At 38.5% G+C, this 17,208-nt stretch overlaps 1 protein-coding gene across 8 annotated transcripts in view; it reads right to left on the reverse strand.

Annotated features, from left to right (window-relative positions):
* LOC139354073 (monocarboxylate transporter 9-like) overlaps positions 1 to 17,208 on the reverse strand; it is a 253,639-nt gene that overhangs the window by 137,606 nt on the left and 98,825 nt on the right. For 7 of the 8 annotated variants that reach the window (XM_070998319.1, XM_070998318.1, XM_070998317.1 and 4 more), the window contains one exon: positions 6,005 to 6,098. The exons of the other annotated variant lie outside the window; for it this stretch is intronic. In XM_070998319.1, coding sequence (XP_070854420.1) covers positions 6,005 to 6,095 — 91 coding nt within the window. In that variant the 5' untranslated portion in view covers positions 6,096 to 6,098. The remainder of the gene's footprint in view (positions 1 to 6,004; positions 6,099 to 17,208) is intronic. 8 annotated transcript variants of the gene reach the window in all.

Consider the following 17,208-nt stretch of genomic DNA (forward strand, 5'->3'; position numbering starts at 1 on the left):
TTTAACGTAAGAATTTTATACTTGTTATCAAAAGCGACCCTACCAATAACAGTGAATGAATTGGAATACTTATATATTGAGACCTTCCGTCTAGATTTTTCTCCACTTGCCCACTGTAATAAGACCGAAAAAGCTATCATTATCTCTACCGTTCCAACGGTCATTGTTCTTTCCCGTCTGGATAAGAATTTGTTTTTGGGCAATGTTAATACTTTCCTAGTTAAGACAAAGAATTAATCTGTTAGGAATACATGTAATAATATATAACATCCACATATAATAATTGTTTCATATATATAATCATTTAGATATACTTTTCTTTTTATACCTTTTTTTATACATAATAATTAAATGTTAATTTTTCAGCGGCCAGTATCAGCCTTGTAATTATATGACAATTGCAAGAGCCCTCTGAGCGACGTTTGCAGTCGTGAATAGTCAGCATTTTGCTGATGTGTGCACCTTCACAGGTGGTCAAATCGATACTCTCCGCTAATACAATAATTGTCAATTAATTTAATCCCTATATGAATTAACCAATATTATGTTATTCAACACCGGCACACGCCGACATAAATATTATTTAATAAATTTATAATGTGAAAAAGAATTCAAAACCATGGTGTGCTAGAACTCTAACAAAGGGGGTGTGCTGACGCGAGGAGTGAAGTAGGTCAAGAACAATGACATAACTTTCGACGGACAACCTTGACACTAGGGGATCGTATTGCGCGGCCCGCGACGATCCATTGGCACACGAATGTGTGAAGGGGAGGGAATATGGCCAAAACACAGCCCGATCGTAATGCGATCAAGCGACAGCTAAGCTTGTGGGGCAGTGTGGACTGACGACCGACGAACTTTATGAAGTAATATTATTTTCCAGGCACTTTTAATATTTATTCTCGTTATGTTGGAGAGGAGAGAGGCTTACCAAGATCCCACGACCCGAATACGACGTAGCTTATGCCGGCAAATGGTGCCAGAATATCGGACGCCTCTCCCTCGGCCCAAGTCCCTGTCAGGACTCGGGCACTAATATGCCCACGTAACAATGCCGACATAACAACATTGATTTGCAACATGCGATTACGCTTGTTTTGTGGCTGTTAAAACGATTTAAGATCGCCAATAACATAGGTCCTTAATAAAGATCAACAAGAACAGACTAAAAAAGCTTGTCTCACCAAGCGAGTAATATTTACTTGTTTAATTAACACTTCATTCCATTAATTTGTTAAACATATTTGTATACACAGAAAAAAACGATCAATTTGATATGCACATGGTAAATCTGTGTTTTTTAGACACATATCATTTTTACCATTAAATAATGTCAAATTGATATCAAAAAATGTCAAGTTGTCGATTTCTCTTTTTTCGGAAATTCTTTGACATCGTAAAAGAGAGGATATAGCAATATGAAGACATCAATCACGTGAGTGGAAGCGAAAAAGATGTATTCGAAATTCGAGTTGGCCGACTTCGATCATGTTGTCTCGCTTGCACTAACATACGTTTTTGGGGGTTTTTTTGCCACTTGAGTTTTATCGTGAAGCTGGTCAGACGTACAATGTCAGTGTTTCCCTAAGAGCGCAGAACAAGGAAAAGGTGAGTAAACTTCATATCAAACAAAAACACCTCCTAACGAAGTAAAAAAATAGTGACGACCGCACCTTTAACATACAAATGTCCTGATATCATAATTTGTAACAAAAAATAATTTTACATTCGAAAAAAAAACACTTGCCAAAATTTAGTTTTTCGGCCCGCTTCAGAAAAATATTTAAGATTTTACACACTCGAACATTTTCTATTGTAGTGTGTTAATAACTTTCAAAAGGTACTTTTTACAGCAATGTGTCGCACGTCAAAGGTTGAGGAATCACAAGAACTACTTAGCTTAAAATTTAATTTGAAATCGTAAAAGCCGTTTTTAAGCAATCAGAAACAAAGCTGAAGAAAATCGGAAAAAAACTTTCGCCCATAATTTTTAAACGGTGGTATTTAGACAAATCATGTTTGAAAGACGTAAAAAGTATTTCGAAATACCTTTGTAGTTTTAGTAGTTGACAAGTTACGGGTGTATAAAAGTAGCTAGTTTTAGCTGTTTTTCCGACAAACTAGCTAGTTTTTCCAAAAGTGGTAAAACTAATGTTTCTTATATTGAGCTGTTTAACATTATCTAAAATATCCAGGATCCTAAAACATAATTTTGGGAGAAACGGACAAACTGACATACTGACAAACAGAATTATTTTTATACCCGTTACTCGTAGAGTAAAAGGGTATACTAGATTCGTCGGAAAACATGTAACAGGCAGAAGGAAGCGTTTCCGACCCCACAAAGTATATATATTCTTGATCAGGATCACTAGCCGAGTCTATCTAGCCATGTCCGTCTGTCCGTCCGTCCGGATGAACGCTGAGATCTCTGAAACTATAGGAGATTTGGCATGCAGATTCCTCAGCTTCTTACGCAGCGCCAGTTTGTTTTAGCAAAGTGCCACGCCCACTCTAACGCCCAAAAATCGCCCAGCAGAAAAAGCACATGTCGAGCGCTTAATTAAGCAGCAAAAAATCACATGTTAGGCAACTTTTCACGGAGTCGTTGACGTTGCAACGCCTTTTTGGCAGGCTCCGAGGGCTCCACCAGAGCGATTGCCGAGTGACCGAAAGTAATCGTTATTTGTAAGTTTTATTTATAATAAAGAAAATGTTATCTTTTGCATTTAAAGAAAATCACAGAAGTCTTTTAAAAATTAAACTTACACATAAACTTAAGCTTAAATTTTAAAAAACAAGAGAATAAATTATGAAATTTTTGTTTTCGGTCACTTGATTTTTTATTCTTTTTTGTAAAAAATTATAAAGAAAAATATACCACACGTTATTTATATACCTTTGTATTATTTATTAAAATGTTTTTTATTTTGCACTTGCGGGAAAACTAACTCTTTTCCAGGGACTAAGAAATGAGACTTTTATTTAAATAGCCATGTTTGTTTACGTACACAAAAGTAAAAACTGTGGTTTAATGTTATTAATATTCATTTTTAACGAATTTTAACCACAAACATAAGTTTTAAAAACAAACATCTCTTATTTTTGATCTTTAGGAACTATGCACTCAATAAGATTTTTAAATTCACAGATTCATTTATTTGTTTATTTATATGCATAATTTTTTGTTTTTCACGTAAAATTAATATTTTTCACAGCTATTTTTTTCCGCCACGTGTTTTTTTGGGATTCTTGTATTTTCCTTTGCTTTAATATACATTAACTTGTTTTTACTCTCACTGTTTAAATAAATATTGGTCTGCGACAGACTTACCTGCGAATCGTATAGGTATAACTTTTAAACCACTGGTTTATTTCGTGTAACTACATTAGTTGCGGGTAATTCGAACTCCTTCACATAAGTTAACGCAAGTGAAAAAGACGAACAAATGCGCGTTTACCAGAAAAACAACAAGCAACAACAACAACAGTAATAAACATATAAAAATATAAAAGATACTCAACATGACCATACCCAACAAATCACCAGTAGCCAAGTTGGGAACAGTACCAGGCGCTCAGTAGGACTCACTACAGACTATCTCACCGTCTCACCGACTCAACGGCTCACTGACCCGCCAATGCAGTCAGCACATGTTGCAGTGTCAGTACCAGGCGTTCAGTAGCACCCACTGCATTGCTGCTCAGCATATTATATGTCTCACTAACATACCGTCTCACCTACTCAACGGCAGACTGACGCGCCAATGCAGTCAGCACATGTTTCAGTTTTAGCTGAGCCAACTGCACCATAATCATAATTCCCTGACCTACTTTAGAATATAGCTTATTTCACTAATCATTACACTAAGCTTCCGTGTTCCAAGTATATAAGCAGGTATCAAATGAAGAACAAATCAGTTATCAACGCATCTCATAACTCCGCGGTTCTACTTCCTACCCCTGGGAATAGGGCTCGTTATACAGTATCTTCACTAGCAGCTAACCAACGTTAGCTCAACCTCAGCGCAGTTCCGCATCGCCTGTGGTCCGGAATCGCAGTAACCATCGTTACCATTGCCGCGACGCGATCGTCCTGCCAGCAAAGCGTTCCCGTGCCAGCGACAAGTGCTCATTACCCCCTTGTCCCGCTGTGTGACCCGGAAGTGTCTACTTCGGTTAGGCACAAACAATTTTAATTGGTGGTCTTAACATTTACGAAAGAATGTCGCATTATTCAAAAGGCAAGGGTGCACAAAAGTCCAGCTATTTTAGTTGCTGGGCCTCCTTCCCTTCACACACACTTTTCCAGCTAAGACATGGCGAGAGAGGGAGAGCCCAAAATAACTTTTTGTGCGTTCTGTTTGCGGACCCCGACTGAGAGCGCGTCGCTGCTCTGCCGACGTCGCAGTCGGCTTCGTGATGAATATGGAACTGCAGGGTAAGTACATACGTATGTACGTAAGCTTGTGCCAGCGTGAAAACAAAATTAATAATGATGTACATTTACAATAAACATAATTGCACTTAAACATAAACATATTTTAAAATGCGCTTAAATTTATGTTTAGATGTATGTACATGCCTATTAATTATTTTTTCTACGCCGCCCTGCAAAGTCGCTTTTCAAACGCGTACACATGTACATACATATGTATGTATGGACAGATGCACGTAATTTTCATTGGCTTTCATAAAATTTTGCATATTCTTGAATGTTTTTCAAAAAAAATATTTGTTCTTACTCAATTAATTAAGGTTTCAAATTTTAGCGAGCACTTTCAAGCTTATGTGGTGGATGTCGAACTGGTATCTTATACGGTTGTATAAAATATATTATTATAAGATAATCACAATTAAGAAATTTTAGTTAATAAGTATACATAAGTAAAAAAAAGACCCAATGTAAATATCTAAACTAATGTGTAAATAAGAAATACTGTTAATATTTTGTACAAACTGTAAATAGGTAATAAAACGTATATGAACATAAAATAAAATAAATAATAAAATTATTTGATATATTGTTTTTTATTTAAATTTGAGTATATTAATTATAATATTAAATGAACAATAATATTAATTTGGTATTTTTAATATCCAATCTACTACAATGTACATTTACAATTATAATATCAAATTTACAACAATATCCAATTTACAACAAAAACATTTCAAACAAGAACGGAAGTTAGCTTCGGCAAGCCGAAGTTTGTATACCCTTGCAGATATAATTATAAAATTTAATTCCAAAATTTTAAAAATACAAAAAATTATATTCCGAATAGTATAAGATAATATGTCAAAAAACACCGAAGCTATAATTTGTGTCATATTGTTCTTCCACCAATTTTCCGTTCCTATGGCAGCTATATGATATAGTCGTCCGATTTTGATAAAATTAAATTCGAAATTCAGAACTAATTAAAAAATGTTATTTCCAAGCGTAGGAAGTTATATGTTGAAAAACACCAGAGAAATAATTTTTTTAATTTTTTTCCCGATTATTACTATGGAAGCTATAAGATATAGTTGTCCGATCCGGCTGGTTCCGACTTATATACTACCTGCAAAAGAAAGAAGACTTTTGGGAAAGTTTCAGCCCAATAGCTTTAAAACTGAGAGACTAGTTTGCGTAGAAACAGTCGGACAGTCGGCCAGACGGACATGGCTAGATCGACTCCTCTAGTGATGCTGATCAAAAATATATACACTTTATGGGGTCGGAAAAGTCTCCTTCACTGCGTTGCAAACTTCTGAATGAAATCATTATACCCTCCGCAAGGGTATACAAATTGATACCGCTATAATGTAAAAATAATATTACCGAAATATCGTTTTTATCATTTCGAACATATCAAATTTCTATGTGCCGTATCAAGACCGAATTAATACTGGATTTCATCAAATCATATTAATTTTTCATTCTGTTTAGATTGAACTCCAGATGTCTTGTACTTAGTGTAGTGTAGTGGTTATATTATTAATGTTTTTTACTGACCTGTTTTATTTCTAGTTTCATTTGTAGTTCCATTTAATTTGTGGCTTACTTTCATAGCATTTTTTGAATTTATAAAAGTTTCCTTATTCATGGTCTGTAAGAGAAAAGCGGAAAAATTGGTGTTGTTGTTCGACGTGGCGCCACAGATATATCGGGACGGTTTTCCGTCCTGAAATTTCGAAAACTCCAGGTTCCACAAAAACTGAAGGGTTTTCGTTTTCCGTGACTTTTTTGCAGTAAACGGACTTTACTTAGAACGCTGTCACACTAAAAAGAACCGAAGTAATCTCAATATAATGCATTTTTGCCGCACACTCTTTTTAAATTATTAATATCAACATTTCAATTTGAATTACCCGACAAATGAATGCCAGGCCTATTTGCGCTTCATTATAAAAATCAATTTTCTTTTGCTTACCCTTTAAATGGCGATCAAAATTTCTTAAAATTCTGGTTTGCCATTATATTATTAAATTAACATTCGAATCGTTCAAACATTCCATTCTCGTCGTCATTGACGTCACAGTAGATAAAAGTGAAATGTGTAATATGTAAAAATGTAAAGTAGATAAAATGTAAAATGTTAAGTAGATTAACTCAAACGAAAACACCTCTATACGAAGTAGAAATATAGTGACAATCGCACCTTCAGCAAACAAAAGTTTTGATATCAACTTTTGTGACGAAAATGTATTATACAATCTACTAAATAAATACAATTTCTAAATTTTTTTAAAATTATATCGACATTATGCTACTACAAGTTTCAAGTAAGAGGCTACACTTTCTACCACACAGATCATCCAGACGGTAAAGCCCACGGCGGAACCGACATCTTAATCAGGGAACGCATCAAGGGGGTAACGACTTAATTTCGCCGTTTTAAATCGCTTAATTTCGCGCGATCTTATGACGTTTAGCAGCGACATAGTTTCGTCAGAAAAAAACGACATAAGTTCGCGGACCAAATGAACTGGGCGGAGTAATGACTCTATGCCCGCATCAAGCACTACTTTCACCAAAGGTTTGCAACTAATTACTTGCACGCCACGTCTATCAAGGTGAAGTCAGGTAACGGAAACCTCTCCATAGCCGCTTTCTACTGCCTGACTCGTTTTACAATTTCTGAAGGACAATTCATGGACTTTAACAACCTACTTGGAGGTCGCTTTATAGCTGCAGGAAACTATAATGCCAAACACACGCACTCGCGCCCCGTGACTCCCAAGGAAAGGCAATTATATAATGCAATCACAAAACCGAGCAACAAATAAGACTATTTTTCCCCTGGCAGCCCCACATACTGGCCAACAGACCCCAGGAAAGTTCCAGACTTAATAGACTTTGCGGTGACAAGAAACATACCACGCAATATAATAAGGGCCAAAGCGCTGTCGGACCTCTTATCAGACCGTTCGCAAGTGCCCAAAAACTACATAACCAACTGGTTAAAATATAAAAAGTATGTAAGTTCACACATCAAATTAACCCCTCAGTTCAACATCGAAGCGGACATCGACTGCTCTGCAAGAAGCAGAAAATGCGCAACTGCGGTACAGAACATTTTCACCCGAATCTGAGCTCTCTTTTGTTTTACATCTCCGAAGCGTCTTCCACGCGAACCCTGCCACTGTCCTACCACAAATCGAATCTAAAACTATTTCCTTACCAACATTTCTTCAGCTAAAAGAGATCGCAAAAGTCAAGGGGGAACTGAAACCGAAAAGGACTCGGGCGGTGACCTAATAACCCCAAAAATGAAATCTTGGCTACTATCCGTAAAAATGAAAAAAAAATCTATTATCATAATGATACCGAAGCCAGGAAAAGACTACACAATTCCTTCATCCTACAGACCAATAAGTATATTATCGTGTCTGTTTAAGTTGTTCGAAAAACCATTGAACAATCGAACAAGCTAACAGAATAACATCAGAAATACGCACAGCCTTTGAGCATCGGGAATACTGCAGCGCAATATTCCTCGATGTATCTCAAGCCTTCGATCGAGTATTGCTAGATGGCCTTATGCACAAAACCAAAACACACTTGCCTGATTACACTCACCAGCTACTTGAGTCGTATCTCTACAACAGAGTCTTCGCAGTAAGGTGCAACACAAAAACATCTGACGACTACATTATCGAAGCTGGAGTCCCACAAGGGAGCGCACTAGGGCCTGATCTGTTCGTCCTATACACAGCGGATATTCCTTCGAACGATCAGCTAACAACATCTACGTTCGCTGAGGACACTGCAACTCATGTGGCTTGAGGTGCCCAGGCCGAGCAACAACACAGCTAGCCTGGTAGTAGAGAGTATTAAAATAAATGAACAAAAATGTAAACACATAACGTTTACTCTCTCTGCTTATTGAATAGTAAGCAGATTCCCCAAGTCATTGAAGTATGGTATCTCGGCGTCCACTTTGAGAAGACACATCGATCGCAAGAATGTACATCTAATACTAAAGTCCAGCAGCTTCCACTGGGTCTGCGGCTGGACTATATGGTTCTGCTCCACAACTCCACTCTGAAGCCCATCTGGACAGGCACCCAGCTATGGGGGAACGCGAGCAGCAGCAACGTAGACGTTATACAGCGCGCTCAATCGAAAATCCTACGAACTATCACTGGGGCACCATGGTATACTCGCAACCAAAACATCCACAGGGACCTCGGCGTTGTTGCCGTAAAAGATGAGATAGACAAACAAAAAGGGTCCTACAATGAAAAACTCTCTATGCTCCCAAATCGTCTCGCAAGAGGCTTGACTTGGGTTTCCCAGATCCCTCTTAGCAAAAATATCATCTGCAAGGATGCAGTAGGCCAATATAACCGTTTTTTTCCAGGACACTCCTTTGCGTTCCTTTTGTAGGATTATTCAAAAATTGTCTAAAAATCGGCACAGGAAAGCCGTGGTTTCAAAATGAGTTTTAATTTAAATCCAAAAAATAAAAATCATAAATAATCATTATTTTTGAAATTTTTGCTCAATTATAATGATTATTTTTGATTTTTTTTTTAATACAAAATAATGATTACTTTTTCAGTTTTAAAATAAAACTCATAATGATACGGTCCCTGGTAAAAATTGAAAATCTTTTAAGATGACAGTTTTTATACCCGTTACTCGTAGAGTAAAAGGTATACTATATTTGTCGGAAAGTATGTAACAGGCAGAAGGAAGCGTTTCCGACCCAATAAAGTATATACAGGGTGTCCCATCTAGACATTTCGATTGTCATTGTCAATGTGTCAGATATTTAGTAGAAGGTTTGCGGTTTACGAAATGGTTAAGTTTACGCTCGAAGAAAATTGGGAAATATTGAAAACTTTCTTCCAAAGTGGAGAGTCTTCAACCGAAACTGGAAGAAAATTGCGGTAAAAACTCGGAAAAAATAAAGCGCCTTCCAGGCAGTTTGTGGATAGTTTTGTGAAGCGTGAGCCTGAGACTGGATCGTTGATGGATAAAACAACACGTTTACGCGCTCGTCCAGTTCGGTCGGTCGAAAATACCGCTGCGGTGGCCGAAAGTGTCAATGACAATACGTCGACGTCAACTCGGCACCGTGCTCAAGAGTTGGACATTTCGCGCACTTCCCTGCAACGGGTTTAAACCAAAGACCTTCGTCTAAGGCCGTATAAGATTCAATTGGTTCAGCAGCCTAAGCCGCATGACCATTCAATGCGTTTTCGGTTCGCGGAATGGGCTCAGAAGCGCTTGGTCGAAGATGACCATTTTTACCGAAAAATCGTGTTTTCTGATGAGGCCCATTTCCACCTCGGTGGTTATGTTAATAAGCAAAACTGTCGCATTTGGGGCTCAGAAAATCCACACGTCGTCTTGGAGAAGCCAATGCATCCACAACGAGTGACTGTTTGGTGCGGTATGTGGTCGGGTCGGGTGTCCGCTATCGCGGCATGTTGGAACTTTTTTCTTTCTTTCTTTCCCCCAATGGAAGAGGAAGACATAAACGACATATGGTTCCAGCAGGACGGCGCTACATGCCACACCGCCAACGTCACAATCGATCTTTTGCGCGGTACGTTCGAAAATCGCATAATCAGCCGAAACGGCGATGTCAACTGGCTGCCACGCAACTGCGATTTGACCACGTTGGACTATTTTTTGTGGGGTGCCGTAAAGGATAAGTGTTACGCCAACCACCCAGAGACGATTGACTACTTAAAGCACGAGATTGAAGCCATTGAGGGCCATCGAAAATGTGTTTAGCAATTGGTTCGACCGAATGGGCTAGTGTAAAGCCAGCCGAGGAGCCATATGAACGAAGTGGTGTTTCATACATAAACCGCAACGTTAAAGCTATCCAATAAAAAAAAATTTTGAAAAATATCAACTCGTAGTTTTTTATACCGATTTTAACGCGCAAATCTTTCGTGGGCCACCTTGTACATTCTTGATCAGGATCACTAGCAGAGTCGATCTAGCCATGTCCGTCTGTCTGTCCGTCTGTCTGTCCGTGTTCTCATCAATACCTATCGACTGACCCAAAAAAAAGTTTGCCACGACCACTTTAACGCCCACAAACTTAAAAAAATCGTAAGTATGAACGCGGGTTTCTCGGAAACTATCAAGGATAGAGAATTGGGATTTCAGATTTAGGTTTCGTAGACTTGTACGCACCGCAAGTTTGTTACGCAAATATGCCACGCCCACTCTAAAGCCCACAAACCGGCCAAGCCTGTGGCGCCCACAATTTTCATGCTATGTAAAAATTGAAATGTATTAGTCTCGTAAATACCTAATGATTGATCCAAGAAAAAGTTTGCTACGCCCACTCTAACGCCCATAACGCTTAAGTCTGTCTTACGCCCACATAACCATACATTGAGATCGCGGGTAGGTGGCGCATTTGAATCTCGCTTTGCTGCTTGCATATCTCCATTTTCCTTTGGTCCCTTAAGCTGAGTAATGGGTATCTGATAGTCGACGTACTCGATTATAGAGTTCTTTCTTATTTTTATACCCGTTACTCGTAGTGTAAAAGGGTATACTAGATTCGTCGGAAAGTATGTAACAGGCAGAAGGAAGCGTTTCCGACCCCATAAAGTATACATATTCTTGATCAGGATCACTAGCCGAGTCGATCTAGCCATGTCCGTCTGTCCGGATGAACGCTGAGATCTCGGAAACTATGGGAGCTAGGCTATTGAGATTTGGCCGTGCAGATTCCCGAGCTTCTTACGCAGCGCAAGTTTGTTTCAGCAGAGTGCCACGCCCACTCTAACGCCCACAAACCGCCGAAAACTATGGCTCCTACAATTTTAATGCTAGAATAAAAATTTTAACTGAAATGTATTGTCCTTGTCAATACCTATCGATTGACCCAAAAAAAAGTTTGCCACGCCCATTTTAACGCCCAAAAACCGCCCAAACCTGTGGCGCCCACAATTTTTATGCTAGCTAAAAAACTTAAACTGAAATGTATTGCTCTCGTCAACACCTATCGATTGATCCAAAAATTTGCCACGCCTACTCTAACGCCCATAACGCTTAAATCTGTCTACCGCCGGTAGGTGGTGCATTTTTATCTCGCTTTGCTGCTTGCAAATCTCCTTTTCCCTTTGGTCCCTTTAGCTGAGTAACGGGTATCTGATAGTCGATGTACTCGACTATAGCGTTCTTCTTTGTTTTTTTAAATGATGTTGGATACTTAGATTTTATATGATAGCCAGCCATTTATTGAACATATTATACTAGTTTAAAAGATGTGGAGAAAAACGCGTTTAAAAATTCAAGTTTTCCTGTGACGCTTTGCCATTTTAGCTAGATAAATATTTTAAGGGTTATAGTTTCGAACTATGCCAAAAAAAATTTTCGTCCGATAACCAAAATAAGATCGAAAAACTAGTGGACCAGCTTATTGATATGGATAAGCGCAGCGACGGGCAGAATATCACTAACGATAATTCAAACGTCAACAGAAATATACTAATGCTCGACATGTTGGAAGAAGAGAGCTTCCGAAAAGATATTAATTAGGAACGTACTAGTCGGATGGCCGCTAGACCGATGGCCGCATCACCACCTCGCAAACCGTCGTAAAGCAAGCTGTACACAAGAATCTTCCTTCGTTCACCGGGGACCCTGAGGAGTGGCCAATGTTTCAAGGGACATTTGAGCAAATCATTGCAGCAGCAGGATTCTCTAATGTCGAAAACATGCTTCGTTTACAAAAGTGTCTAAAAGGGATGGAACTGAAAATTATGAGGGATAAGCTTCTGCTTCTTTGGCATCGAAAAGTTGAGAAAGCGCAGCTATCGGATGTAACCTGATGCATCCCGCGACGAAACAGTTGCTCCCATTAAGGCTTTCAGCCTTTCAGCACAGGCGGCGGCGTGGACAGTCCGACATCCGTTTTCTCAAAGGGCAAGTTGTAAAAGTTGCGCAGCAGAATGAAATTTTAATCAAACGGGGTTGGAAACAATTTATTCTGGGAATGAATAGGAATTCCGCAGGGAGTAATGACAAGCTGTAGGTCAATAAAGAAAAAATTCTATGTACCTAAATGTGGACCACCGCGACAAAAAGCTATAGTCGCAATTTGATATCATTAGCAAAGGTTAAAAAAAAACACAAATTTATTCCGTTTCAGATGAAAAGATAAATGTCCCAAGATTGAATCTAATGTAAAAAAATATTTTTTTCGCCATATACCATTTACAGGGAAGATACCATTTACAATAGGATAGTTTAAAAAGTATTTGGACACTTTGCAACATTTCCCCATGGCTTTGCAATTGACTTCTTAATGTTGTAGAAAAAGTCGAAAGTATAGTCGAAAAAAAATGCTTTCCAATGATAGCACTTTCATGGTGATGACTATTTATAGCTGACATGTTAAACCAAACTTTTCTTACTATCCGTACCTCACTCTCCCCTTTCCTTTAATTTCTTAAAAAGATTAAAATTAAATAAAATATTTGTTTTCGGTATTAACCTTAAAAAAGTGTATCTTAAATATACTAATTTATGAGTGTATTTAAACATCTTCAAAACGTTTTTTATTTAACATTTGTATAATTTTTTAATAGAAAGATGTTGAATTTAGTGCAGCAAGCCTTTTTTCATTAAAGCACTGAAGAGAACTTACTATGGAAGTCTCAGTATGACAGGAATATAAATCAGGAATAATTAATTTATATTTTATTTATTTTAATGCTTTAATTAATATTGGTGTCTTGTTTTTTTGTGCCATAGGCATCAGTTCTTGAATTTTAATCTAATTGGCTTAACGAAAAGGAAACAATTTTAATGAAACGCACTCCAAGTAAGCCCTAAGAAATGATCGAGACAGCTAAGCGTGGACGTCCGAAAGTAGACTTTAGTGAGTCATCAAAAAGAACTAAGAGACGAAGAATTGCTGAACTTTCAATAACTAAAGAATCTGCAGCTTGTGACTTACGATCGTGCAACTTTCAATCAAATGCAATGTGTAGCAAAGCTAACATCGATGAAGTCCTATTGCTTCTCATGGAGGCAAACTTGAAAAAGCATCAATATTTTCTTATTCGAAGCTATGAGAACTCAAAGACCTCCTGTGACCTTTTTCCAAGCTACGGTCAACTGTTAAAGGCTAAGAAATTAACCTATCGAGACAAAATAACTGTAAGTGAATCAAAAAGCTGAAGTCGAGTTACAGAGCTTGGTTAACCACACTGCGAGGAGGATTGTAAAACTTCAGCATGATGTTCTTGAAAGCGTTGGAATTGATTGCTCTGATAACCTTATTTTAATTGGAAAATGGGGATTTGATGGATGAAAAAATAATTTGGAAGAATCCGCGACCTTCGTCTACACGATACTGCAGACCATTAAGATTGCAATTTGCAAATGAAACGACTCAATAAGCTGAAGACGAAGAAAAGTATTTCAAAGCTAAGATTGAAGTGTTGAATGCCACGCCATGTAATGTGTCCGGTAAAGAAATTAAAACTAAACACAGCTTGCAGTTGACCATGGTTGATGGGAAAATTTGTAGTGCCCTAAGTCACACGTCATCTTCTAAGTGCTACATATGTAAGGCGAAGCGGACAAAGATTAACGATTTGGAAAATTGTTTGAAAAAGAAGGTTTATGAATCACGCTTTGAGTTTGGATTGTCTCCATTAAGCTCCTATATTCGATTTTTTGAATTCTTCTTGCATGTATCGTATAGACTCGACCTGAAGAGCTGGAGAGTTAATACTACAGAAGGAAAACAAGTACTTTCGACAAGGAAATCACCAATGCAGAATGATTTTCGCATACGAATGGGAATTATTGTGGATACACCTAGGAGTGGAGGAAGTGGCACGTCAAATGATGGCAATACGGCGTTTTTTAAAAATCCGAAATTAGCAGCAGAAATAATGGCTATTGATGAAGATATTATAATCCGGTGTTCAATATTGCTGCAGTATTTGGCATCAGGCTAAAAAATCAATGCGGCCAAATTTGGAGAATATGCACTTGATAATGCCAGAAAGCTGATAAGCTTGTATCCATGGTACTATCTTCCACCATCCGTACACAAAATTTTAGTTCATGCTCCAGATGTCAAAAATTATGCACTTGCGCCGATTGGAGAATTATAAGAAGCTGCAGAGTCAAAAAATAAGGACATTAAAATGTTTAGAAAACAGCACACCAAGAAGACTTCTCAGATTGACACAAACACAGATTTGATGCACAGATTACTTCTGAGCTCAGATCCTTATGTTACTGGCCAAAGAAAGCTCCCACATTCAAAAAAGTCCGTTTTATCAGCATCAGCATTTGAACTACTCGATGATTTAAATTAAATACATCCTGTTATCATTTATTACACATAATAATCCAAGCTAACGGATTAATATTGGGCGGATAATAAACCACGCCTCTTCCTCTTAAAGTATTATTTAAATGTAATAATACTTAAATAAAAAAGTTTGAAACTGAAAATAGCAACGCGTTTGAGATTTTGTTCGATATTTTTATGGTAGCTATAGGATATAGTCGGACGATATGTCGAATTTTTTTGTTGCTATAATTAAAATATTTTTATAGAATTTTGGGGAAAGTTTCAAAACGATATAATAACTAGAAGTATTTTTAGCCGCGGCTCCCATACAGGTCCAACTACTGTGCGATAGTACAAGCTTTCTACTGCGCAAGTGGACCTCAAACGAGAAGAAACTTTAACAAGGTATTCCAAAAGAACACTTGATCAGGGCCGACTTTATTGAGTTGGAAGACGCTAGTATGGCAAAAACTCTGGGAATCCATTGGCATGCGATAACTGATGGTTTCCTTTTTTTGCAGATGGATATTTCTCTCCTAACAGATTACACCAATCGAGAGGTCTTATCCCAGATAGCTAAACTGTTTGATCCAGAAGGATGGTTATCGCCTTTCATTGTTAGGGCCAACATTTTTATGCTAGAAATTTGGCTGCGGAAGTTAGGCTGGTTCAGCCTCTGCCGACTGATATCGTCACAAAATGGCATGACTTTCTTAAAGGGTATCCAGCCATGAAAAAAATTCGCATTCCAATGTGGGTAATATTTCATCGAGTGGCAGAACTGCAGTACCACGGGTTTAGCGATGCATCGCAGAGCGCCTATGGTGCTGCCATCTTTGTTCGCGTCGAAACGACTGACGGCTGGTTCACCTGCTACTATCCAAAACGCGGGTTGCCCCAGTAAAGTCCCTTTCCATACCGCGTTTAGAACTGTGTGGTGCGGTGCTTTTGTCCTGCAGCAGCTCTCTCCGAAATGCCTCCTATTCAGTATGATACATATTGTTATGTAGGAGTAGGAGGCAGACAGACTCCACGAGTTAGCTAAGCAAGCCAGCATGCACTTGGACTGTATTTGTTGCCAAGAGTCGCGAGAATTGATAAACTCACCAACAGAGAACCATGGTTTCCTGTTAAATCGAAAGATAACCCAGCTGATCTGGCAAGCAGAGGCTTCTCGGTCCATGAGTTCAAGGGCAGCAACCTCTGTTGGCACGGACCTGAGTAGTTGCTTCACAACCAATCCGTCGCTTCAGCTCGAAAGAGAGCTCGAACAACGCCCAATAAAATGTAAAATCGCTATCGCTATTCCAGTTTGCAAGAATGAGTCGCAAGCAAGATGTCAACGGCAGAACTCACTGCCACAGAGTTCTCTGACGTCCAAGAGGCTATTTGTGCTCGCTCAGCTAAATAAGTTTCCAATAGAAAGCAAGGCATTAAGCAAATGGCAACGAATTCCAGTCTCCAGCACGATCTCCAATTTAAGCCCTCTTGTCGACAGCCATGGTGTCTTAAGAGCACGGAGGTAATCAATTGATGATTCGACTGATTCTTTCCAAGTGTTGGATCCCTAACATAAGGAATATTGTAAAAGACTCCATTCATTCTTTTCGAGTGTGTACCATTCACAAAAAGAAGCTGCAAACTCAGCTGATGGGAGACTTGCCCTATGCAAGATCTACATTTTCCAGGCCATTCACCCACACGGAACCATTTGATATTAAAAGCTATGTCGGTCGGGGTGTAGGGGTGCGTTTTTATTGCTCTAGCACCCGAGCTATCCATCTAGAAGCTACACCAGACTTGTCAACTGAGAAGTTTCCGGCCGCTTTCTTGGGTTTCTCCGCGCGACGTGGCTGTCCACACCACATTTTGACAACGAAAAAACGTTTGTTGGAGCCTCCACGTCCTTATCCAAGGACTTCATTGAAGCCTCGAGGGCTTTGATCCTGTCCAACTACAGTCTCCAAAATGTGACCTGGCACTTCAACCCTCCTGGAGCGCCTCATATGGGAGGACTAGGACACATTTGAAGAGTTAGCTACCCTCCTATCGAAAATTGAGGCCCGTTTAAACTCGAGGTCTATTCATACAATGCACTATGGTCCAGTTGTCGTTTTTTTTTGGCATAAAGTCGATTTTTCGATGTTAATATATCGTTGTTTTCTTATTTTAATCTTAGAGTAAATGCATCATAGATTTAAAAAAATTTAATGAAAAGCTTTAAAAGCGCCACCAAAGCTATTTGAGAGCTTTTAAAAGTGAGCTAAATATTTAGTTGCTTTATGTTGCGCGACACGCGTTAAATTGGTCCAGAAAAGTCAACTAAATTATGGAAAGCAATCTTCAAGGTATGCACTATTTAATGTATATTGTTATTTTATGTATAGGTACAGTGTTGTGTAATGTCCCATTTATGTGT

This window comes from Drosophila suzukii, assembly GCF_043229965.1.
Source record: "Drosophila suzukii chromosome 2 unlocalized genomic scaffold, CBGP_Dsuzu_IsoJpt1.0 scf_2c, whole genome shotgun sequence".
Classification (NCBI taxonomy): Eukaryota; Metazoa; Arthropoda; class Insecta; order Diptera; family Drosophilidae; genus Drosophila; species Drosophila suzukii.